This window comes from Rhinatrema bivittatum, chromosome 1 (genome assembly GCF_901001135.1).
Source record: "Rhinatrema bivittatum chromosome 1, aRhiBiv1.1, whole genome shotgun sequence".
Classification (NCBI taxonomy): domain Eukaryota; kingdom Metazoa; phylum Chordata; class Amphibia; order Gymnophiona; family Rhinatrematidae; genus Rhinatrema; species Rhinatrema bivittatum.
Genome location: NC_042615.1, coordinates 519,806,229 through 519,830,589, shown reverse-complemented (window position 1 = coordinate 519,830,589; position 24,361 = coordinate 519,806,229). Strand labels below are relative to the sequence as shown.

At 43.5% G+C, this 24,361-nt stretch overlaps 1 protein-coding gene across 1 annotated transcript in view; it reads right to left on the bottom strand.

Annotated features, from left to right (window-relative positions):
* TRPM3 (transient receptor potential cation channel subfamily M member 3) overlaps positions 1-24,361 on the bottom strand; it is a 466,889-nt gene that overhangs the window by 134,530 nt on the left and 307,998 nt on the right. Inside the window, exon 13 of the mRNA XM_029615931.1 lies at positions 3,534-3,674. Within this exon, the coding sequence (XP_029471791.1) occupies positions 3,534-3,674 (141 nt within the window). The remainder of the gene's footprint in view (positions 1-3,533; positions 3,675-24,361) is intronic.

Here is a 24,361-nt window from a genome sequence, read left to right as displayed (position 1 = left end):
TTGAGGACTGACTTTTTTTTTTTTCCCAAGCAAATCCTATTGACACGGTTATCTTTCAAACTTGAAATCAAGGCAGCATTTCTGTGTTTTATTTGTTAGAGGCTTTGGGAGGGTGTCACATGGTACACAAGGTTTTCCACTAAAGTAGTGGCTATTTCTAAGGGTCTTGCTAGTGAGTTCTCTGTGAGCATATGGCTGACTGACAGGCCCATTCTCACAAATCGTGGAACCACTACTCCCAGAGATGCAGCTTTTTAAAACAAGTTTTTAATATCCAGAACTGAATACATTCTCACCACTGTTCTGTCTCAGCCTCTTATGCAGTTCTTTGCTTCTTTCATTGATCTCCACCTTGGCTGAAACCTCCTAGCTTTGTCTGCCTCTCTTTCTACAGTTTATTTTATTTTTATTTTTTACCTTCTCTTAATTCTTTAATTTCCTGTCTCTCTGAACTTCCCTTATTTGTCTTTTTTCCTCTATTTTTATGTAGCCCATCTTTTTTCCTTCCTTTCTGTCTCATTGTTTTGCCACTTCCCCTCCTATCACTCTTTCCCTCCCTCCCAATAGCTTCTTCCTCCCTCCACTTTCTCTCTCCCTTTCTTCTGTCAATTTTCTTCTCTTTTTCTGTCACTGTTTGCTCTTCTTTGTTGCCTTTGCGCCACTTTCTCTCTCTGATCTCTCTGTTACTTTCTCTTTCTCATTATTCTCTTCCTCGCTACTTTCCTCTGTCTTCCTTCTCTTTCTTTTATCGTTCTGCTTCCATAGTTCTCTCTTTCTCATTCTCTCTCCCCCCTTCTTTCTTTTGTTTACATCTTTCCTCAAAAAGACAGATCCAGCATTTTTGTTTCAGGTGTCAGAGGACTTTGTTTAAACTGATTTTTTTCTTCTTTGCCCCAGCAATGATGAGGGCCACACCGGTCATTTCCTGTGATGCAGGACTTGATGAGCTCAGATTTCTTTCTATTTTTTTTTGGTTGGGGGGGGAGGGGAGGGGCTGGAAGTGAATGGGATTTCCCTGCCACAGCTCTCTGCGGGCAAACATCCAGCTAATCTACATGTAAAACTGCAAACCTGTGAGAGCAAGCCTGCCACAGCTTTCTAGTTACCCTCCAACCTGTGCTGAAGGAAAGATGGAGGCTTCAGGTTCCACCACTTCCCAACTACCCCTATCCTCATCTGTTGTAAGCTTTGACTAATTTTTGAAATCCAATACCTAGATAACAGTTTTTTAAAGCAGAAACCAGGTCCCAAAAAAGCAGAAGACTTACAGTGCCTTATAACGTCTTATGATCTGAGGCTGGATAAATTCTAGAATAGACTACTCGATGACCACTGAATGATATTTATCCATTGTGGACTTTTTACTTCCCAGGCACAGCTAGAATTAGGGTGATTTTTGCAGATAAGATGGGCTATGTTAGTATTTTTTTTGTCAGTTGCAGAATACATCTGCAGTTATACAGTAAGGCGTGAATTTTAAAAGCCCAGCGCGAGCCAGAGCCAGGAGATACTCGCAGAAGTCAGGCCGGCGTGTGCCGTGCAGTTTCTCAAAGGCACCCGCATACGCGGGTATCTCCCGATATGTGCAAAAATAAGAAGTTGAAAAAAGGGCGGGGCGTGGGCATGGTCTGGGTGGGGCATGGGTAGGACATGGACTTTAACATGAAACGTGCCCGCAAGTATTTACATGCACCGGCATGCACCAGGGTCCCCTGCTGCGTAGCTTTACTACTGCTATGGATGGCGTGTGAGTAATAAAATAATAAAGAAATGCTAGTCAGCAGGGTTTTAAGGGTTGGTGCTAATAGGGTAAAAAGAAGGCTATTTACCTCGGCGAACTGGGAATGAACTGGGGAAACTGGTAATTGTATCGGTGCACATCCCTTATAAAATCCCCCCACTTACACAGCAGAGGCAGTATTTGAACACACATGCATGAGTCCATATAAAACTGTGCACACATGTTCAGCCTATTTTATACCATGCGCGTATGTTATAAAACGGCCGCGTCCCTTGGTGCCAGACAACATATGCGTGTACATGTGCGCCCATGCTGCTTTTAAAAATTCACCTTCAAGTGTTTTTCAACCTGCTTCCATTCCAAAAATATTCTTTAGTTAGAGAAGTAGGACTATATTTTACATTATTTGCTGAGGTGAGAATTGCATGTCCCAGGGTTCATAGAGTTATCCTCTTCTAGACTATCTGGATTCACAGTTTAGTTGATAGGCAAACATGATTTTTTTTTTCCCTATCTTGTTCTCCTCTGTGAAATTCATCAATAAAACCCACCCTGGACCAACAGAGGGTAATATTCAGTAAGACAGTGAGAAGTTAGTTGGATAACATGTCCCAGATATTCAACACTCCATACTTGGCTAAAGTTATCCGGCCGTATGTGGCCAGATTAACTACTTAAATGGATATCTTGACAAGATAATCCAGTTAAGTAGCACTCCCTGGTGCCGATACTTGATTTATTTTTTAATTTGAAGGGGTTTGGGTGAGCTCCTGGCCAGCAGGGGGGGGGGGGGGGGCGGAATTTGTGGTGGGTTGGATGGGAAAGGCGCTGGGAGGCCAGTGATTCGTTTTTTTTTTTTTTGTGCAAAGGAGTGCTACTTATCTGGATACCTTTTGAAGAGATACTGGTTAGGCAGCTAGTTATCCAGCCTCACAGGTCTAAACTTATCTGGCTATCTTAGCCAGAAAGAACTGAAATTCATCAAAGCTAGCAGGATAACTTTACTCCTTCCCGAAATGCTCCCAAATGCCTCTTTTTTTATCCAGCTAGATTGTAGCCAGATAAGTGGCTCCATATTCAAAACTTGCCATTTAGTTATCCTTCTAAATGGCTTTGACTATTATTATTTTTTTTATTTTTAACTTTTATATACCGACATTCTTGCATTAAATGCAAATCATGCCGGTTTACAGTGAAACAGAAAAAGCAGGAAAAAATTCCTTAGTCGAATACAATGAAATAGCTTAGTTAACAAAGGAAACATAAATATAAATTTTTACATATACACAAAGGTTTGCACGAAGGGGTGCACAAAGGGGAGAGCCCCTTTGTCGCGTGAAGCCTGGTGTTGAGGCTGTCTTAACTGTCCAATGTTAGTGACGTCATGGGGGGGGGGGGCGGGTCTAATGATCGCAGCACTATTCACCTCTAAGCCTCTAACCTTCTGATGATCATTTTATATTGATTTCACTCTTACAATATAGGATGCTCACTGACGAATGAGTTGCTAACACAAATAGGCTGTCTTTAATAGCCAAGTGTCCTTAATGAATTAATGAGTTAATTTAAGATTTTTTTTTGTTTACCACCTATCACGAAATATCATATCTAGGTGGTTTACAATTTATACATACATAATATCTAAAAATGACTTTTTGAAACATAAAACATAACAAAATTAACATAAACTTAGAAGCAATGTGACGCACAGATCTATGGTTTTCACTATTCAAGTCCCAAATAGCATCACTGATCATAATGTGGATGTAGCTAATGAAATCAGTAGTCTTACCCTTTTAGGTCCAAATAAATTATGATAGAGAGTTCGGAACCGTTTTCGAGTATAGTTGCAGCGATAAGCTCCTCCCATCAGGTACTCGATCACAAGACCAATGTCAATCAGGCTTATCCTGTAATCGGGAGGCAGGTTTCCCTGTTAAATAAAATGCAGGCAGACAAACAAACAAGACAAAATAATAGAAAGGATAAACCCTTTTGTAGTGATATAATGGTACATGAAACATTTGTTTTTATTTTATAGCAAAGAAATCAAAATGCAAGGAAACACATTAATTAATTCACCTTAAAATAGATCCAACCGAAACCTGGATATTCACGCTTGGAAAGAAGACATAAGTAAATAAGAAGGTGCAGTTAACGATGACAGTTACAGATGTTATCAATTAAAAAAAATGGTAGCCATTTCAACTGAGAAAAAAATCACTACTGCAGAGCAAAGCCACTTACATGAGGATTTTTTTAAAAAAAATAATGTATCTATTTATATCCTGTTTATATCCTATCCATTAAGCTCTCTGTATTCTATGTATTCTGCATTGCTTTGTCTTCCTAAGATAGGTTTTAGCTTGGTATTAATTTTGAATATAGAGTTGTCACCTCCCTGCCTTTGGATATCCAATTTCATTGCACAGAGAAACCTACATGCTGCCACTAGTTAAACAGTGCACCACTCATGTAAGTGAAATAACCCCTTCCCAGCTTTTATTTGGTACTGTACAGTGCCCATTTTAATAGCAAGCATATTCTCCCTTGTATGGCTTCTTTGTTTTCATGAAAACAAGGGCATTTATTTATTCTGCCTTCTCATATGCTCTTTCTCTATTGCATTTTTCTGTCTATTCAGAAGAAGGGCAGAATCTGCCCCTAGGACATTTGTTAGAAAATAGCTTGAAAAATTCATCCCTCTCATTGACTGTTGCGGTGATAAACGATGACACAAAATGCAAGTATTTGCATATATAAGATACTAACCAAAGGGAAGGAAGCTTTCACAACTCATGTTGGGGGTCGCAGTGCAGCTCTGATATACTTTAACTGAAACATGGAAACCAAAACAGTTGAACGTATATTAAAAATTGTGTTTCAACTGATCTGGATAACTTTCCACTAAAATGAACAGCAAATGTCTTTTGCAATAAGATGCTTGGGATTGTGGTGCTATCGTTTGGTAGCATAACTTCATACAATAGGTATGATGCTACGTGTGACAGTAACGCTTTCAGGCATGGGGCCTTATTTAATCAAAAACTTCTTCATAGGCACAGAATGAGGAACAATTGTTTTAGAATAAAGCCCATTGTCTCATTACTTCAGTACACAACTACATGCTGGTACATGGGGAAGAACTTTATAAAGGGTAGATTTGTATATTTAAACATACAGGGAAGCACATTAAACAGGGTATCCCAGTATGTCTTCTTTCCCTGTGTGGTCTTGGTTGGACACAGGTGAGGCTAACCAACCTGCTCAAGGTCTCATAGAGAAGAGGAGTAAGGATCTATACCGAGAAAATAATCCTTGTGGACTGACCACTACTGCCAGTCTCTTGGCTATCAACCGGATCTTCAAATACAGTCTTACAGGCTATTTTCTTTTTTACCAGTTGCAGGAAAGGCACTCATCCCAATGTACACGCTACACTGGGATCCATTACATCTCCAGCATGTGCTCTAATAGCCTCAAATCTAACTTGCTGTACTCTGGGACTTCTGACAAAGTAAGCTTAAATCGATTTGCAAGCCATGGTTTTGACATATTTAAAAAATGACAGTATATAAAAATAAAGTTCAGCAAACAAGTTGTCGATGATACCTTTTTTTATTGGACTAGCTTAATTAATCAGTGAGCAATTTTCAAACTCTCACAAATTTTCAAAGTACAAGGGCGCAAGTACTTTCATTTTAAGAATTGTAGCCAGGTACCAAGTACCTTTAGATGTTTGCACCTGCTTTATCTGCAGGAACATTTTCTTATCCAAAAGAAGGCGTGTCGGTTTTAAAATGCAATCTGCACGCGTTGTTTTCCTCCCTGACCTAAAAATACCCCTAGGAACTCCTCCTCCTGATGCGGCTGCAATGTGGATCTCTGTGCTGGGTTAAGGGCGGGAAACTTTTGGGCAGCTCTTTTCTCCTGCTACATCAGTATTTACCCGTGTAAATGGCTTCTGAAAATTCCCCTCCCTTTTATTAGGTTAGTCCAGGAAAAGGACCTCTCCTACAACTTCTGCATCAACCTTTATCTGTTCACAACTGAGTGGTCTAACACAGCAACCACGCTTATGAATTTTCAAAAGGACATAAACGCAAGAATATTGGTTTTATGCATGCAAGTGGACTTTGGAAAATTGTCCAGGGGGTTGTGGGAACAAACGTACACACAAAAGCAATTTTGTGCAATTTTTTTTTCATGCACTATAAGAGGGGTGCTCAAAACGGTCCTACGGGTCCCCCCAGCCAATCAGTTTGTCAGTATATCCCTGATGAATATGCATGAGATTTATTTGCATGCACTACATCTTTTGTATGCAAAATATTTCTCATGCATATTCGTTAGGGATATCCTGAAAACCCGACTGGCTAGGGGGCCCATAGGTCCAGTTTGAGCACCCCTGTCCTAGAAAGAGGCGTTCTGAGGGAAGGGGGCAAAGTTAGTGTGAGGAATGATTTACGACTTTCAAAACTATGCGAGTTTATCTATGTGCACACTTTTACACCTGTTAAATTGCAGGTGTAAATGTGTGTGTGTATGTATGCTGCCAGGGTTTCCACTCACATCTGCTTATTTTCTACGTGGACTTGTGCGCATAAGTCCATTTTGAAAATTTGGGCTAAAGCCGGCATATACTTTCTACATGTAGACTTCAGCCCGACATGAGTTGGCATAAAATTATCCTCCTTACAAGTGGCAAAATGAAAATACTGGACCGCTCTATTTCTGTAAGAAGTCTACACCGAAATTGTAATGGCACTTGATTACCCACCACGCCCTCATACAGTGCAAAGTTACTGTGGATCAGAATAGAAGGAATACTAAGCTGGACTTATGCTCAGGTACTTCTGTGGGAAAGTGAAGTGGAGGGAAGATGGAAGGGTCAGCCATGTCAGCAGGCCAAGAGAGAGATTTTCTTCTAGAGCTCCAAAAGAAAAAAACAGTTTTCACACAGCATGGGAAAAAGCAGCAACCAATTTTGATTTCAGCAGTACAATAAAAATATATGTAACCCTATGGATCACTAGATGGCATGGTAGCTCCTTTTTATAGGACTATATATTTAATGTCAATGTTTGAAACAGGGAGTTCAAAAGTTCAGGAGTATTCCTTAAAATGAGAATTTTCTGGTTAGCAGAGTTTATCTAACGTTTATCTGAGGGAGGACGGCTAGTAGTAGGAGATAGTGGTTACCCCTTTCTATAAGGGGTGTGCACAGTGTGGTTTTTTCCATCAAGGTCAAAAGTTTATCCTATTCCTTAGAACAGGGAATCTTCTAGAGTGTGGTTTAAGACCTGCTATTTAAGGTGTATGCGGTGTGGGGTGAGTGGCAAGTGTGATGAATGCTTGCCAAGAGCAGTGAGGGTCGCCCTTGTATTTAAGGTGCACGGGTATAAATGAAGGAGATCTGCATGGCCCAGGGCTGGGGGATATCCACTGATAAGGGCGAGCAGGAAAGGGTGAAGATCAAAAGGGCTTCAATAAAAGAGCACCGCGAACAAAGACGTTAGAGGCGCCCATATTCATCACCGCCTTTATTAGCCCGGGCCTTTAATCTCATCGCCGTCGCGAGGTTTGCCGTTCTTCAGCGTTGCTTTCATTAAGCCGCGTCTTTCTTCGCGGCGCTCTTTTATTGAAGACCAGTGTGGATTACAAGAGTGAGCAGACAAGGGCCTGGGGTTTCCAACTACCCTGAGGTGGAACAGAAGTGCATGAGAGAGGATTACAAGTTTTTTACTTACTAAGACAAAATTTGGAATTTGGATTTTGGATACAGAGAGTATGATGGGGGGGGGGGGGGAGGGGGCTGGACCTACGTGGAAAGTTGCAGCTGTTTGTTTATTTTGGTACAGGGCTTGAGACTAGCACTAAGCTCTGACAGACAGCTCTGGACAGTGTGCAGAAACTGGATTGTGAGCTGAAGCTGAACAGTGAGTACTAAACACTGGCAGGGGAAAGAGTTTGGATTTGGACTAAGCTCAGGAATTGTGTTGGGGAGGGGCTGGCTGGACCTTGGGAGGGTTTCATCTGGTTATTTCATCACAGGGCTGGGGCCTGACACTATGCCCAAGGAGGGACTGGGAGTGGACAGACTCTGATGCTGCTCCTGTAGAGTGTGCCTGGAAGTGAGTCGCTTCAGGGGTGAATGAGAAGTGGTGCCTTCTGTAACAGAGGAACAACCAACATCAGGAAGCCGCGCTGGTTCCACAAAAGGATAAGTACAGAGGAACAGTATACGATGTGGTAGAGACTGCCCTGAAGTATGGGAAGAGAGAGAGAGAGATTACTGACTGCAGTGCAGCAAGAAGTAACAGAGGAGATAAGAGACTTTTAGGCTCATAGGCTTAAGTGACACAAATCTCAATAAAATATCATTTACAAAGAAAGAAGAGAGAAAGTGAAGAATTGGGAGTTTAATGTGATCTGACCAAGATGACCATTAAATCCATTCTGAGTATGAACTAGCTTTTGAATGTAAAGACTCTTCTATGTCTATCTGTGGGGATTGCAATAAATGTTTAATTTATTGGAGCACAAGTCAAGTGTGAACATTGGATTTTCTGGACTGTGTATGAAGTTTTCTCATCTAGTCTGGCCTTATAGGTTATCCTGTCTCTAGCCCATGCCCACAGAGTTTACCCCACTCCGGGGCTGCTAGCCCAGAGCTTCCTGTGACTAGGAAGGTGTCCCCTTGGCACAGGGGTTGCATATACTATAAAAGAAAACTTTAAATAAAAGAAGATTTTATGAGCCCTTAGTAGCAGTGTAGCTTTAACCATCAACACTGTCGCCCCCTTCCTGCTAAGCAGTAAGCAAGGCTTTTAGATTCCTGGAGCTTCTCTCTATTTAGGGAAGTGCTTACAACTGGTTTTAGTCACTTATAGAATAATATATAATTGGTTACAAAATTGCATTAAGGAAGGATGCAAACATACATTCAAATACAATAGGGATTACATAGTCAATCTGTTTTTCAGGATATCCACAATGAATATGCATGAGATATATTTGTATACAATTAGGGCTTCTATTGTTAGGAATTTATAAATTGTACTTTTAGGTGTTTGTGTTCCAGCTAATTGGGGTTCTTCCAAGATACAAAAAAATGACATATATTCGTGTAGCTGAGGAGTCATCAGTACAGAAAAGGCACAAAGAGAGGAGTATCCAACTATCCAAACCAGACAAGGGAAGGTGAGAAAGAACTAGGAAAAGTGCTTTTTTTCTGGTGTTTATCCAATAAATACTTCTTTTATTTATTTGTTTGCATCAGAGTGTTTTACCAGTGTTTATTGATTAAAACCTAAAATCATAAGCCTTACGTAGATGGAGGTAGTTCATGCAAATATTTTTCATGCATATTCATTATGGATATCCTGAAAACCAGACTGACCAGTTGATCCCTGATTTGTCAATCAATGCTACTGCTCAGAAGGGTAGTAAAGGTCATTTTAGATATATATATTTTGGAGAATGGTATTTTCAAATGCTTTTTGGTTACACCTAAGAATAAGATAAAGTTGGCTAACCCCAAATGACCCAACAGCTCAGTCACATGTGCATAGGGCAGGTATAAAAACTAGAAACAGCATTGACCTTCTTAAAGTCAACGCTGAACCTAATCATTCCAAAAGGTTTGGACAAACCTGACAAAATCAGAGTTCCTCTGAGTGTCAAGAAGGGACAGAGCTCTTGCAGTTTCCCCCTTTATTGTAGATACAGTCTAAAGCCTAAGCAAGTTATCCATAGTTTGGTAGTTCAACTAGACTCTCCGCTGTTGTCCATTCAGTTTTATGGGTGTTCAACAGCTTAGGCAACTTCACTTCTACTTACCCAGGCAAGATTTATGTACTGGTCGTTTAACAAAATTGCTTATTGTAATACCACCTTGTACTAAGATCTCTTGTCAAATCTGCTGTATCATCTGCAGCTTCTCCAGAACACAGCCTCTAGGTTATTAACAAGTTCAAAAGCAAGGAACTGCAATATGCCACTTCTGGAGAAGCTCCACCCAACTCTTGGAGGATTAGGTTTAGGTGCTTTGTACTGTTTTCAAGTATCTTAACGATGTTGATCCAAAATATCTGGCTGAAGTACTAGTACACTATTTGCCACTACCCTTAAGAGAAGGCCTGGGAGTAATCTGCATAGAGTGGCAGTTGCTACCCTAAAAATAAAAGAAAGCTTGGTGGGCAGGCTGGTTAGACCAATGGGCCTTTTTCTGCCATCATTTAGTATGTTACTATCTACTATGTATGGTCTTCCCAGCAGGGGTTACTACAGCATCCAATACTAGGGATGTGAATCGTTTTTCAACGATTAAAATTATCGTCCGATAATGTTAATATCGTCTTAAATCGTTATAGAACACGATACAATAGAAATTCTAACGATTTATCGTTAAAAATCGTTAAATCGTGTTAGTGCGCACTAAATCGAGTTAGTGCGCACTAACTCTCCGTTAGTGCGCACTAACTCGATTTAGTGCGCACTAACTGAAAATGATACAAATAAACACTTTCCAGGTCACTGAAGGTCAGTTAGGAATGAATATGTGTTCCTATTGGCTGGCTGCCCTCTTATCTATTGATGTTACCAAGGTTACCACTGAGGTGATGGTTGGGGGGATGGGAAATGGAACTGGAAACTAACGAACACCAACAGAAAATGAAACAAAGTGTTCACACTTCCCAGGTCAGTAAAGGTCACTTAGGAATGAATATGTATGTATGTATTCCTATTGGCTGGCTGTGCTCTTATCTATTGATGTTACCAAGGCTAACACTGAGGTAATGGTTGGGGGGATGTGAAATGGAAACAGTTGGAAGCTTGACAAAAAAAGTAATGTAATGATCAGCACTCACGTGACTAGAACTTGTTTGTTTATTATTTTTGTTAGCAGGCACCTGAAATGCTAGTGCATGTTGAATTTGCCAATCACTGTGCATTTTAGAAAGGTGGTCCTGGCTGGAATTGTACACAGTTCAAATATATGTAATTGATTGTTGGTAAGTGTATTTTTTAAGTAGCCACACTGGCACAAGTATGTTTACTTTTCCTCCTACTTAACTCACTAGCTCAGCTTTGTAAGAAGGGCTTCTCTGCTTGTGTGTTGTTTTTGTTTGGTGTGAGGAGAGCAGAAACATCAGATCTTTATTCAATCTACTACAGTCATCTCTTACAGTGCCCTATCCCTATTAATACCAGGAGTGTTGTGATCTTCCTGCACACAGTGCCCTAACCCTGATACCAGTCTGAGACAGCTCCCTCCCTGCATTACTAGTGAGAGGCTGGCTTCACAGACAGGGGGGAGCTGCCTGACCCTCACTCCTGACTTCCCCCATGTCCCAGCTAGTGAATGGTGTGTGGGTGAGGGGGGGGGGAGGATGGTGAAGTCTGAGACAGCTCCCTCCCTGCATTACTAGTGAGAGGCTGGCTTCACAGACAGGGGGGAGCTCTGACTTCCCCCATGTCCCAGCTAGTGAATGGTGTGTGGGTGCGGGGGGGGGGGGGGGGAGGATGGTGAAGTCTGAGACAGCTCCCTCCCTGCATTACTAGTGAGAGGCTGGCTTCACAGACAGGGGGGAGCTGCCTGACCCTCACTCAAGCAGAGAAGCCCTTCTTACAAAGCTGAGCTAGTGAGTTAAGTAGGAGGAAAAGTAAACATACTTGTGCCAGTGTGGCTACTTAAAAAATACACTTACCAACAATCAATTACATATATTTGAACTGTGTACAGTTCCAGCCAGGACCACCTTTCTAAAATGCACAGTGATTGGCAAATTCAACATGCACGTGTCTGCTAACAAAAATAATAAACAAAGAAGTTCTAGTCACGTGAGTGCTGATCATCACATTACTTTTTTTGTCAAGCTTCCAACTGTTTCCATTTCACATCCCCCCAACCATTACCTCAGTGGTAACCTTGGTAACATCAATAGATAAGAGCACAGCCAGCCAATAGGAATACATATTCATTCCTAAGTGACCTTTACTGACCTGGGAAGTGTGAACACTTTGTTTCATTTTCTGTTGGTGTTCATGAGTTTCCAGTTCCATTTCCCATCCCCCCAACCATCACCTCAGTGGTAACCTTGGTAACATCAATAGATAAGAGGGCTGCCAGCCAATAGGAACACATATTCATTCCTAACTGACCTTCAGTGACCTGGAAAGTGTCTATTTGTATCATTTTGAGTTAGTGCGCACTAACTCGAGTTAATGCGCACTAACGGGGAGTTAGTGCGCACTAATCGGAAAAAACGATTTTTAACGATTTTTCAACGAAATAATCGTGCCAAACACGATTTTCTTCTCCTGCCACACGATTTCTATCGTTAAGACGATATGGAAAACGATTCACATCTCTATCCAATACCATCTTTACTTAGGTTGGAATCCACCTGTTGCTCGATTTTGTCTATTTTGTATGAACACGTTTAATGAACTTGGTCACGCCCGCCCGTCCATGTGCTTACATGTTCCTTGCTTCCTCGGACGGACCTCCACCTACCTTGGCTTCTGGACTGGACCTGACCACGCATTCTGCCACCTGCCTCTGACCCCTGGACCAGGCCTGTCCACGATCTCTGCCGCCTGCCTTGTCTACTGGACTGGATCTGATTTCACCTTTGGCTTCGGCCTTGGGCCTCTCTCTCTTGGCTGCTACTGTGCTCTCTTGCCAACTTCCTGGGATCATCCATGCAGAGGCCCACCTAAGACCAACTGGCCCCGGTACCCAAGAGCTCAACCTGTGGGGGAATGTGGGCTGGTAGTGGTGAAGCTCCTGCTGGCCTCTGCTTCCCATCTGGCCTCACTACCCGATGTTGGGGACCTGTGGGGGTTTTCCCTATAGGTGGCGCCAACACCACCTTGGGTCAATGGTCCACGATCGCAACACCAGCAACCAGAACAGATTGATATAGTTCCTGTGTCTGTTGCGATGTCTGAGGGTTTTGGGCACAGATTTCAAAGGTTTGTGCTCCCCTTCTGGCCATTTTTTTTTTGTGGGGGAGGGGTCTTGCAGCCTCTTCCCAGCCTGGCTTACTTGCCACAGTGGAGGAATGTGAGGTTCCCGAAGTAGAGGAAGACATTGACTGCCTGCAACTTGCTCACTTGCGCCTGTTCCTTCCCCTTGCTCTTCTTTTGTGTAGCCTTATCTGCTCTCAGTGAAGCAGACTTACTGAGCTCCTTGGTTGGACATGCCACCAGATTGGGTTATCAGCCGACGGCTTCAGTATCTGAGATCCACCATCAGCATTGCTGCAATGGGATTCGGCCTAGCGCTCAGATGATGAATGCAGGCATTGACTGTGTGTCTCCTCGCCTCCAGGTTGATGTGGGCTAAGCAGATGTGCTGCGGGGGGCTCCTTGTGCCCACGTCTGCATTTGGTGCAGCTAGGGTAGTATTGACTGTGCTCTCCCGATTCCCCACCACCCTCTAGATTTGGTGAGAATTCCCGATAGGAGTAAGGAGAAAATCTTTATGCATGCAGGGAGTAGTGGAACCATCTCTCTCATGGGGGGGGGGGGGGGGGGGGGGGGTGTCTCATTCAAAAGGCCTGTTCCTCCAGTATTGAGTAAAACCGTCTGGATTTCTCGGGGAGTTAAAGTAATAAGTGGGCCTCTGGTACGGCCTGTGCCATTGGCCAGGACTTTCATGGCAATGCTCGGAAGACAAGTGCAAAGTTGGCAAGGATGGCGACCTGTACCGTAGCTCCTCCATTGGGATCTACCCAGTCCCAATGCTGGGCTTGTGAGGCGGGGCCGAAGCATGCTACACGCAGCCAACTGAGTTTTTGGCACCTATGTCTGGGTGGTGGGGCGGTGTAGCAACTTTGGGCAAGAGACCCACGTGGTCCTTGTTCTCCTCAGCTCTGGGCTGCGACATCTCAGTGTTGTGCTCACCAGAACTGCCACTGCTCCTCACTTGCACTTTTCTTCCTTGGCCCCTTTTCCGCAATGATTTTGCCCTGCACCAAATTCTGCTCATCTGCCTTGCAAATAGTGGGTTCCTGCCTGCAAGCAGTTGAGCCCAGAAAAAGATTGCCAGATGGAGTGAGAGGTACTTTATGTGAATTAGAGATAACAGGAGAGGGGAATTTCACTTTCAGCCCTGCTAGGGCTAGGGGATTATTTCTGGTAGGATGATGTCTAACCTGCTCGTTAAAACCTCCAATGACAATCTATCATCTCGCTTGGTAAACTAATTCTAGTGCTTGACCATACTTGCAGTTAGAAAGTTCTTTGCAATTTCTATTCTAAATATAAATGAGAATGATGTATTTCACAAACACACTGGAATCTCCAGACATATATCATTTCTAGGAGAAGAAAGGGGGTGCAACACAGACTGGGGGCAGAGCGGAGAAAATTATTTCCCTGAACTTATTTTTAATGATGTGCCTGGTAATTTAACTATAGAGAAATATACTGCACAGTTTTACTAAGGCAAAATGATCATACTATACAATTTTTCTAATGAAAAATTCAGGAAGGTTGAGCGAGTTTGTGCTTTTATCAGCCTTGGCTTTTCTAAATAGATTAAAGTATTGTGGTTGGTGTGTTAGTCTACTTGAATATGCAAGCATTACTCATAGCAACATATAACCTGGAGCTAGAAAACACTTAAATTAAATCATAAAAGACCTACAACTACTACTACTGGAGAATAAATTACTGAAAAAAAAATGTATTCTCTGTTCCACGAATTCTAGCCTTCTGGCAACGAACTAACTTGAAACTAAAACTTAAGGAATAAGCTTCAAATGGAAACCTACATAGAAGAAAATAGCAAAAAACCCTGCAAGCTGTGCCAGCAAATTGCAGGAACCTACTGCTACTACGAAAACAGAGTATTCACATTTGTGCTATTCTATGAGTGTAATATACATGATCCAATGCAAAAAATGTGAAGGAGGATGCTGCATCAGTTAGATAAACCATATATTAAGGACAAGAATACATCTTCACAGACATAAGATAATATAGCAATGCCCATTAATGTGCACAACTGTCACAAATTTAGCTACACCTGATGTGTAATTAATTTTGCTCTGTTAAGTGGCCTGCATTAAGCTCTAATGCATTAACGCTATATGTATGATTATCTAATAAGGTTATTAGCATACATTTTTATTTTAACTGGGATATATGGATGTGTGTGTGTGTGTCATCATATGGTAATGCTAACAGACATGAAAATAATGCTGCATGCTATACATAGGTGTTGGGTAATGCCTGTGATAAATGTGGGCATTAACAATAGCATTCTTTAGTATATAGTAGAGATGTGAATCGGAACCAGAATCGGTTCGGTTCTGGTTCCGATTCAAATCTTATAATTTTTATCGTCCGGCCCGATTGGTTTTTTGTTTATCGGCTGCACCCGATCCGATAAACAAAAAACCCACCCCGACCCTTTAAAACTGACCCGTTAGCCTCCCCCACCCTCCTGACCCCCCCAAAAACGTTTTAAAATTACCTGGTGGTCCAGTGGGGGCGCGGGGAGCAATCTCCCGCTCTCGGGCCGTCGGCTGCGCTAATAAAAATGGCGCCGATGGCACTTTGCCCTTACCATGTGACAGGGTATCCGTGCCATTGGCCGGCCCCTGTCACATGGTAGGAGCACTGGATGGCCATTTTTATTAGTGGCAGCCGATGGCCCGAGAGCGGGCGATCGGTCCCGGGGCTTCCACTGGACCACCAAGTGATTTTAAAATGTTTTGGGGGGAGGGGGGGTTGGGAGGGTGGGGGAAAGTAAGGGATTAGTTTTAAAGGGTCGGGGTGGGTTTAGGGGTTGTTTTGGTGTGCCAGTTTTCCCGCCCTCCCCCAAATAACTCCCGTTAGTGGACACAAACCCGATTAACGATTTTTCACGGAATTTCTATTGTATCGCACTCTTTAACAATTTTTGACGATTTAAAAAATATCGGATGACATTTTAAATCATCAAAAAACGATTCACATCCCTAGTATATAGGCACCTTGATCTACAGCATAGTGGCTTACTATTTCACTATGGAGTAAATTTGTTTTTCAGTGGTTTATAGGATGTTTCATTTCTCCATTCACACTTGTATTATGTATATTTATTAAACTTTGAATTTTGCCAAACTAATGACTAGATAAATAGAGATAGGCCACTTCAGTCCTGAAGAGCCACAAACAGGTCTGGTTTTCAGGACATCCACAATGAATATGCATGAGATATATTTGCATGCAATGCAAATTAATCGTGGATATCTTGAAAACCAGACCTCCAAGACCGGATTTGCCTATCCCTGGATTAGCATATAGACAACTGGCTAATGATTTTGTAAACTTATATGGATTTGTTTATTAATGCGGCAACAAGCTCAAGAAAAATATGGTAAGTTGAAAAATCTCTTAATCTTGAATAATAGCTATACAAATAATGCTGACTGGATAGAGATGTTATCTAAATTATAAAATATATCTGCAGACCAATATCGCAAAGGACAACAGAAAGTCAAGTTTGCATCTATACAAACTGATGAAGTGACTATCCAGTTGATATCCGACTAATGAAGTAATGCCAAATTCTCAAGAGATTCAGTGTAACCATAATCACATCCTTTCTTATGAACAAGTGACATCGTTCCCCTGGCTCTTTTGCCTATGATAAAATTTCCACTGAACTGCTAGTGTTAACATCAATTTTACTCCACTCAGAACAGTATGGAGTTCAAAAAAGGGCACAGAATGTAAATTAATGTACTCTCATTTGCCTTTGTTCTAAGGTCTCAGTTTCTGTACTCCCAGAATAAACATTTTCATCTGTTTTTAAGTATCTCTCCTCTTTCTGGGGCTTCCTTTGTCCTGCAAGAATTTAGCCATCTAAACGTGTATTTGGGTACATATCTGCTTAAATTCTAGCTGGCTAATAAGTTGGGCAGCTAGAATTTAGCCATATAGGTTAAGGGCATTCCGGAGACATAACTGGGAGGAGCTGAGTTAGCCAGCTTAGGGGTAAATTTTAAAAGCCCTACGCGCGTAGGTGGTGTTACGCGCGCTGGGCCTATTTTACAAAGGCCCGGCGACGTGCATAAAGTCACAGAGCTTTCAAAAAGGGGCGGGGAGGTGGTGGTGGTGGTGGGGGGGGGGGGGCTGGGACGGGGTCAGAGGCTCGCGGCACATCGGCCATTTGCCGCTGTGTTGGGGGATCACGTGCCGGTAGGCTGCCGGTGTGCGCAACAGGTCCGGGGGGGGGGGAGGGGGTATGGATTAGGGCTAGGGGAAGGGAGGGTTAGGGGAAGGGGAAGGGAGGTTCAGTTAGGGGGTTGGGAGCGTTGGGAGGGAACGGGGGAAGGCCGCAGGTGTCGGCCCACGCAAGTTGCGCAATTATGCACCTCCTTGCAGGCGCCGACCCCTGATTTTATAACATGTGCGCATGTTATAAAATCGGGCGTCCATGTGTAGTGCGCACACATGGACGCGCGCACGCTAGTTCTGAAAATCTACCCCTTAGTGAACTGGTTAACTCTGATATTCAGAGATGATTTAGCTTTCATAGAGGCTAATTTATCTAAAGCAGAATGAAGAGACACCTGCCACCATTAATCTGTGGCTCAGAGGATCCAGTTTTCTTTGCTTCCTTCTGACAGCAGTGTGTTAGTTCTTAGCATGGATTCCTCGGACCTCTTTCTTCAGTTGGTCAGTAAAGTTAGGATTTTGCTCCGGTATGGTCCTTACAATTTCCTTCTTTTGAGTTTTTATCAGTTGCTTCTTCTTGTATAGTTGGTTTGTTAGGATCCCAGGCTCTTGTTTAATGTAACCCTTAAATCTATCCACATACATTTTGCTGAACAACAGACATTATTTAATGCAGCAACATCTCAAATAAAATTATTTGATTCATTGTGGATTTTTCATTTTATTTTCCTAAGAATGAACAAGCATAGTTAGATATGGCTCAAAAGAAAGCTTAGAATATATTGGTAAAGAATCCACATGAGGGAGCTCTTTATCTACTAAAATGGACATTACTAACAAATCACGTTTATGCACCGACTTGATCAAGGAGCATACCTCTTGAAAGTTAGTCACAAATTTATTGTTAGTCCAATAAAAAGGTCTCACCTGGTTTGAGGAATTTTATGTGTACATAACAAATTATAGTAAGTCTATATTTATCCATACATTAACGGAGACTGTGAACAATAGCTTATATGTAGGTTTTTTCTATGCTATTTGCAAGACAATTCTTAAAATGAATGCTCCTGTAATCTCTTGCATTTCCATTTGATTTCAGATATTTGAAAAGTTTTTCTCTCTCATTATGGGTTGGATTCACTAATGCCGCAAGGCATAGTGAATCCTGTGGTAACGAGGGGCGAAACAGAGGGGAGGTCCTGCGCTAGCCAGCAGCAATTGCACTGCGGCGGTTCGATCGCTGTCAGCGTCGCGCCAAATAACTACACCATAAAAGGTGTAGTTATTCGGCGCAAAAATGACAGCAAAAAGCATGCGTGCTTTTCGCTGTCTGGGAAATCTTCGCAGAGTTGGCTCCGGTGCCACCCCGACTCCTCCTTTTCCGGGAACGACTCCGCCCCGAGCTAGCTATCACACGCGTGTGATAGCTTTAGAAAATGACCCCCTATGTTTGCAAATAATAAATAAGAATATGCTCAGAGTTTATCATACTTTCTCTATGAACTCAATTGGAACCTCATCTGCATAGTTTCTATCTAGGCAACATTATTTATTGACTAAATTGTCAGGCCACTGACAATTTAGTCAATTTCAATTTAGTCAATTTAGTCAATTTAGAACCAAAACATTCTTCCTCTCCTAACTCAATTTTTAGGACCTAAACTTGGAATTCTCAGATAATATAAATAGTTCAAATGCTTAGAATGTTTAAGCATAGAATCAGGCACATTTTTCATCTTATATGAGACATACTTCTTGATATGTAAGTGCTATGCCAGATCTAAACTTGCTGCTGTACTAATATGTAGCAGTACAATACTGTATGTAATACTTTAGTCTGTATAATTACACACACACACTTGATATTGGATATTGTCTGCTTGTTGGTGACTGGTGGGGTGTGCATGTGCACAACAGTGTGAATGCACACCTCGCCAATCCCTGATAGACAGATCTGATTACTGTGGAAGCTTCAGAAGCTCAGAGCTGGTGGGGTGAGCATGTGCACGTCAACACACATGCACAACCTACCAGACATTAACCACCAATTTCTTAAATAAACCCAACCCATTCCCAGTCCTGGTTTCAGGCTCTCTCCCCAATGACCAAACCCATTTAAGCAGGCCTCCTGGTCCCCAGGATCTCCTGACCGCTCCCAGACAACAGTCCTCATCCCAACGTGGGTCCAGGTCTTCTGGGGGCAGGAGCAATCCCCAGTTGCTTCTGCCCCACCGCTCTGCATATCGAAATGTCTGCTGGTGGAACAACCATGAACCTATCAAGGGGTATGGGCTGTGATGGGAAGAGTTTTGGGAGGTCCTCTGAGCTGGGGGCCCTTTGCTCAAGAAGTTTGGCAGAGGAGGGGGTATTTCATTTAGGGTTTTTTTCCCAGAGTTTTCGGGGGTTTGTGTTTTTTTCATTTTGGATAATGGGAGGAGGATCAGAGTGTGATGGGTTCAAGCTGGGGGTGGGGGACACAATGCACGGGGTGGGGGTGTCAAGCTGGGAAGGGGGGCTCAGAGTGTGCTGGGGTTAGATTAGGGAATAGGGGTTAGAATGTACTGGGGATGGGCTTTTGAAAAGAGACAGAGGGGTGGAAGAGTCCTGGAGTGGGGCTGGGGAGAGGAATCAGAAAGTGTTGGTGATGAGCTGGTGATGGGGAGGGAGTGTTGAGGTGCACCTGGGGAGAGGCAACAGAGAGTGCTGGGAACAAGTTGTGCAGAAGAGTAGGAAGTTCTGGAGTAGGGCAGAGGAGGGTGGGAGTGTTGGGGAGAAGGACAATGAATAGGGGCCTCTGGAAATTTTCAATGGGTTTCAGCTGGTCCATATATATTTTCAGTGCTCCCCAGGCTCCCACAATTCTTTGGCCACGGGTGAAACTGCATAGTTAGCCTCTTGCCCCATAATTTACAACCTGCTGCATAATCAAAAAAACCTGAAGCTCCCCCACATCCCATATCAATCACTTGAAAAAAAAACAACTTTGGGGTATTTGCTCTCAGCCTCAGCTTTCTCTCTGCTTCATGATCCAGCCTTTCCCCTTTCAAACAGCTTGCAGGGAACAGAATGGAAAGGCTGAAGGCTAGACTGAGGCTGAAGCAGACAGAAAAGGAGAGAAGAGGCAATCTGTTATCTGTTCCTTGATGCAGCATCCCCCTGGCTGCCCCACCCCCCCTCGCCTCCTGTCCTGAAGAGAACAAGAGTAAAGGGATGAAGTTGGAGTAAACAGAAAAGGCAATCAGAATGTTTGATCCCTCAAAGATCTTAGATCAAACCTAAGATGATTTTGATATAATTCCTGGATGGAACGATATCCTTTTAGAAGAATTTCATCTTTATACAAAGGCTCTTGCACCTGCCAGTCATACTGGCTACACATCTTGAATGTGTTTTGGAAGTCTGCAGCTGCTGGTGTCCCACAGCTGGCAGAGAGGGGGCATTCATTTAATATCAACTAATAGAAGCCTTGAAATCTGGCACTACTGCTGCTCACTATGAGGTAAATTTTAAAAGTCCTGCATGCGCCCAAATCGGGAGATGCGTACACATGTAGGACTTACATGCACCCGCCTTATTTTAAAAGCCATCTACATGTGCACGCATCTCCTGCAGCCCATCCATCTCACTTGGTTTCAAAAAGGGTCATGGTCTGGGTGGGGCGTGAGCATTCTGGGGCTTGGCCAAGAGATGTGCGCATAAATACTTACGTGCCTGGGTGTGCACCCAGGTCCACTGCCAGGTAAGGTTACTTCTTCTAAACAAAACCATTTCTGACGAGTTTAAATAGTCTGTGGTAATGGGTGGGTGGGGAGGGGGAGGAATGCAGGCTATTAAACTAGAGGGAGTTTGAGGACCTAACTCTAGACTGGGTGAACTGTGGACGAACTGGTGAAACTGATCATGGCGTGGATGCACACCGGTTATAAAATACCCTGACTTACGTGGTGGAAACCCGATTTATGCGGCTAGGTGAATGCACACTTAAAACTGCGTGCACCTGTGCGTGCAGTGAGCCTATTTTATAATGGGCACCCGAGTTATTATGGCCGCGTCCCTGGGCGTGCCCCGACATGTGTGCGCATAGGTGCACCTGCTTGCCAGGTTGAAAGTTACTGTCCCTGATTCGAATATACGTGTAAATATTTTTCTGTGTAATTCATATAAATGGAAAGTAACATAAAATTATTATAATAATTACCTGCCCCATGTCTAGCTGGGGCTAAGGAAGCTCAGCAATAGTAACCCGGTGGTTGCTGGGGCAAGGGAGACTCCCCGGGGAGGATTCTGAGAGGCCGACTGCTCTGGGGATTCCTTTCCCGCCCTCCCGACGCGGCAATGAACCGCAAGTGTGAAAATGAAGGTGGTGAGAGAGCCGCGACGAAGGGAGGCAAGCCCGTGGATCCTCCCCCCCCCCTCCCGTTTGACGCGGCACCGAGCCACGAAAGAGAAGAGGCCAGCTGCTTCGGGGATCCCCTTCCCCCCACCCTGACTGGGCTGAGAGCCGCAATAGGAGCAGGGATGCTGCCTGTTCCGGGGATTCCCCTGATGCGGTGCTGCAGCCGCGAAAAATGCAGAAGGGGCTGCGGGAACCTGGGGAGCTCCCGGTGGTCGCAATGGAGGCAGTGCTGGGCCACGGGAGCCTGGAGATCTCCCAGCGGCCTGAAGCAAGGTGTCCAAGTGCCGCAGCACAGATTTTTAAAAATAAATTGATGTCGCTATATGCGGCTGTGGCTAGACTGCAAGTGGCAGCACTGGGAACACTGCCGCTGCGAAATTAAGGGGAAACACAGCATCGAGGCTAAAATCAAAGCCCCAGTGCACTATAAGGGAAGGCCAAGAGGTCCTTGCGAGATCAACATGAAAGAAGTGCTAGCTCCGCGATTGTTGAATACCGCGAGGCTGGCACAGGAGAAGGAGCAGCAGCTGAGCGGGCTCCCTCCTGCTCCGGTCGGATCATGCACAGGCATCTTCTTGCCTTCGCCACTAGTGGGATGGGATCCATGGGCGACTCTCTTCTTTCTTTTTTGGACTGCCACGGCCTCCCCCCCCCCCCCCCTGCAGGTGTGCCTTTCACCAGCTCCCAAACACCAGGACCATGGCACTCAGGGGACGAGCAACAGTTTCCAGCCTGATCATCCACTGCAAGGGATATCGTGCAAACTTTTAGGTAAAATTTATTTTTGTTATTATTTATTTACTCTTTTAAAACAACTATTCACTCTTCCAACCCCAAGATTTTCCTTTTTTGTCCCCATGCTACTCTGGGGTATTCTCATGATAGAAGCTTTGCCTAGGTCTAAGCAGGGGTAGGCATGAATTAGAGTGTATCAGGCTGTGAAAAAGAGAGAGGTGAGTGATCATGTGTGAGAGAGAATGAGAATGCATGTATGTGAACAAAGGAGCGAGTGAACAAGTGTGAGGCCGATACAGTACAGTGCGCTCCGACTGATTTAAATTTTTTTTTATTGCGTGGGAATAACTAATAGGGCCATCAACATGCATTTGCATGTTGTGGGTGCTATTAGTTTGGGGGGGGTTGGACGCGTGTTTTCGACGCGCTATTACCCATTACTGAATAAGGGGGGGAGAGAGAGAGAGAGAGAGAGAGAGATACTAGCAGTGCAAAAAGGTTATCACAATTTGCAGTAACTTCACATAGGTATTAGTATAAACCTATGCAGTACCATAAAACACGCCCCTTTTTCTATCACATGCAATATTTAGTGCATTTCGATAAAATCCAGGCCTTAGGATGATATATGGAGAATGGGAGATTTTTAAAATCCTTATTAGTTTTAATTATTGGGTGTTATTTGATGTGTCTGCTGTTTTGAAATATTTTATTGATGCTTAGGAAATTTTAAAATTATATATATGGGGTGGGGGGGGGGGGTGCCAAAGAAGTATCCATCCAAATATTCTAGGTACACCTCTGGGTTTCGTTTTAATTTTTATTTTTTTATTTTATTTATTTATTTTTAATGGGCAATGTTAAAACTGGTTTAATGGGCAATGTTAAAACTGGTTCTGTCCAGCTCTCAGAGGCCTAGATTTATCAAAGTGTGATAATTTTCACATGAATAACACCCACGACAAGAGGAATGGCTATGATAATTTTAGAGTTACCACACCATGCAGTATCTTAGCACAGAGAGACCGTGGGGTGATAGTGTCTAATGATATTAGTCTGTGAAACAATGCAACAAGGCGATAGCAAAAGCCAGAAGAATGCTGGGCTGCATAGAGAGAGGAATATCAAGTAAGAAAAGGGAAGAGATTATCCCCCTTGTACAGGGCCTTGGTGAGGCCTCACCTGGAGTACTGTGTTCAGTTCTGGAGACCATATCTACAAAGAGACAAAGACAAGATGGAAGCGGTACAGAGAAGGGCGACCAGGAAGGTGGAGGGTCTTCATCGGATGACATACGAGGAGAGATTGAAGAATCTAAATATGTACTCCCTGGAGGAAAGGAGGAGCAGGGGTGATATGATTCAGACTTTCAGATACTTGAAAAACTTTAATGATCCAAAGACTACGACAAACCTTTTCCATCAGAAAAAAATCAGCAGAACCAGAGGTCACGAGCTGAGGCTCCAGGGAGGAAGACTAAGAACCAATGTCAGGAAGTATTTCTTCACGGAAAGGGTGGTGGATGCCTGGAATGCCCTTCCGGAGGAAGTGGTGAAGTCTAAAACTGTGAAGGACTTCAAAGGGGCGTTGGATAAACACTGTGGATCCATCAAGTCTAGAGGACGTGAATAAAGAGGAGGTAGCAAAACACTGCACGGAGTGGCAGTGGCCACAGAGGCATTCACGGAGCGGGATGCCAGTGGTTGGTGTTCCACCTTCACGGAGCGGAAGGATGGAGGGCTGCCATCTCCAAAAAAAACAAAAAAAAACAGGGGTGGGTAAGAGTATGGGGCAGGGATGTGGCCTGCTTGTTGCAGCGGTTGCTACCCCTAATTGAGCTGGATGTTCACTTGGATGCAGATCCGGCGCTGCTCTCTACATTGGTGGTGGGGTGGAGGGGAATTAGGGCTGGAGGGTACTGGAAGCCAATCGTAACAGGTGGGAGAGAGAAAAAGATAAAAAAGGATAAAGTGCTTAGTTTGCTGGGCAGACTGGATGGGCCGTTCGGTCTTTTTCTGCCGTCATTTCTATGTTTCTATATGTTTCTATGATAGTTTATCATGACATGTGTTAAACTTTTCACACCCTGTGATATTTTACTTGGCATTTCCTTAATTTTGGAGGGAGAGAGGGAGAAAGAGAAGGAAGGAGAAGGAGAGAGAGGGAGAGAGAGAGAGAGACTCTTTATAAAGCTTTCATATTAGTGAACTATTCATATCACTATAAGAGGGCCAGCTAGTAACTAAAGTTGAGGTTTTGGTGGTGGTCTGAGGTTTTGGGGCCAGTTTTACATGCAGAGTAAACAG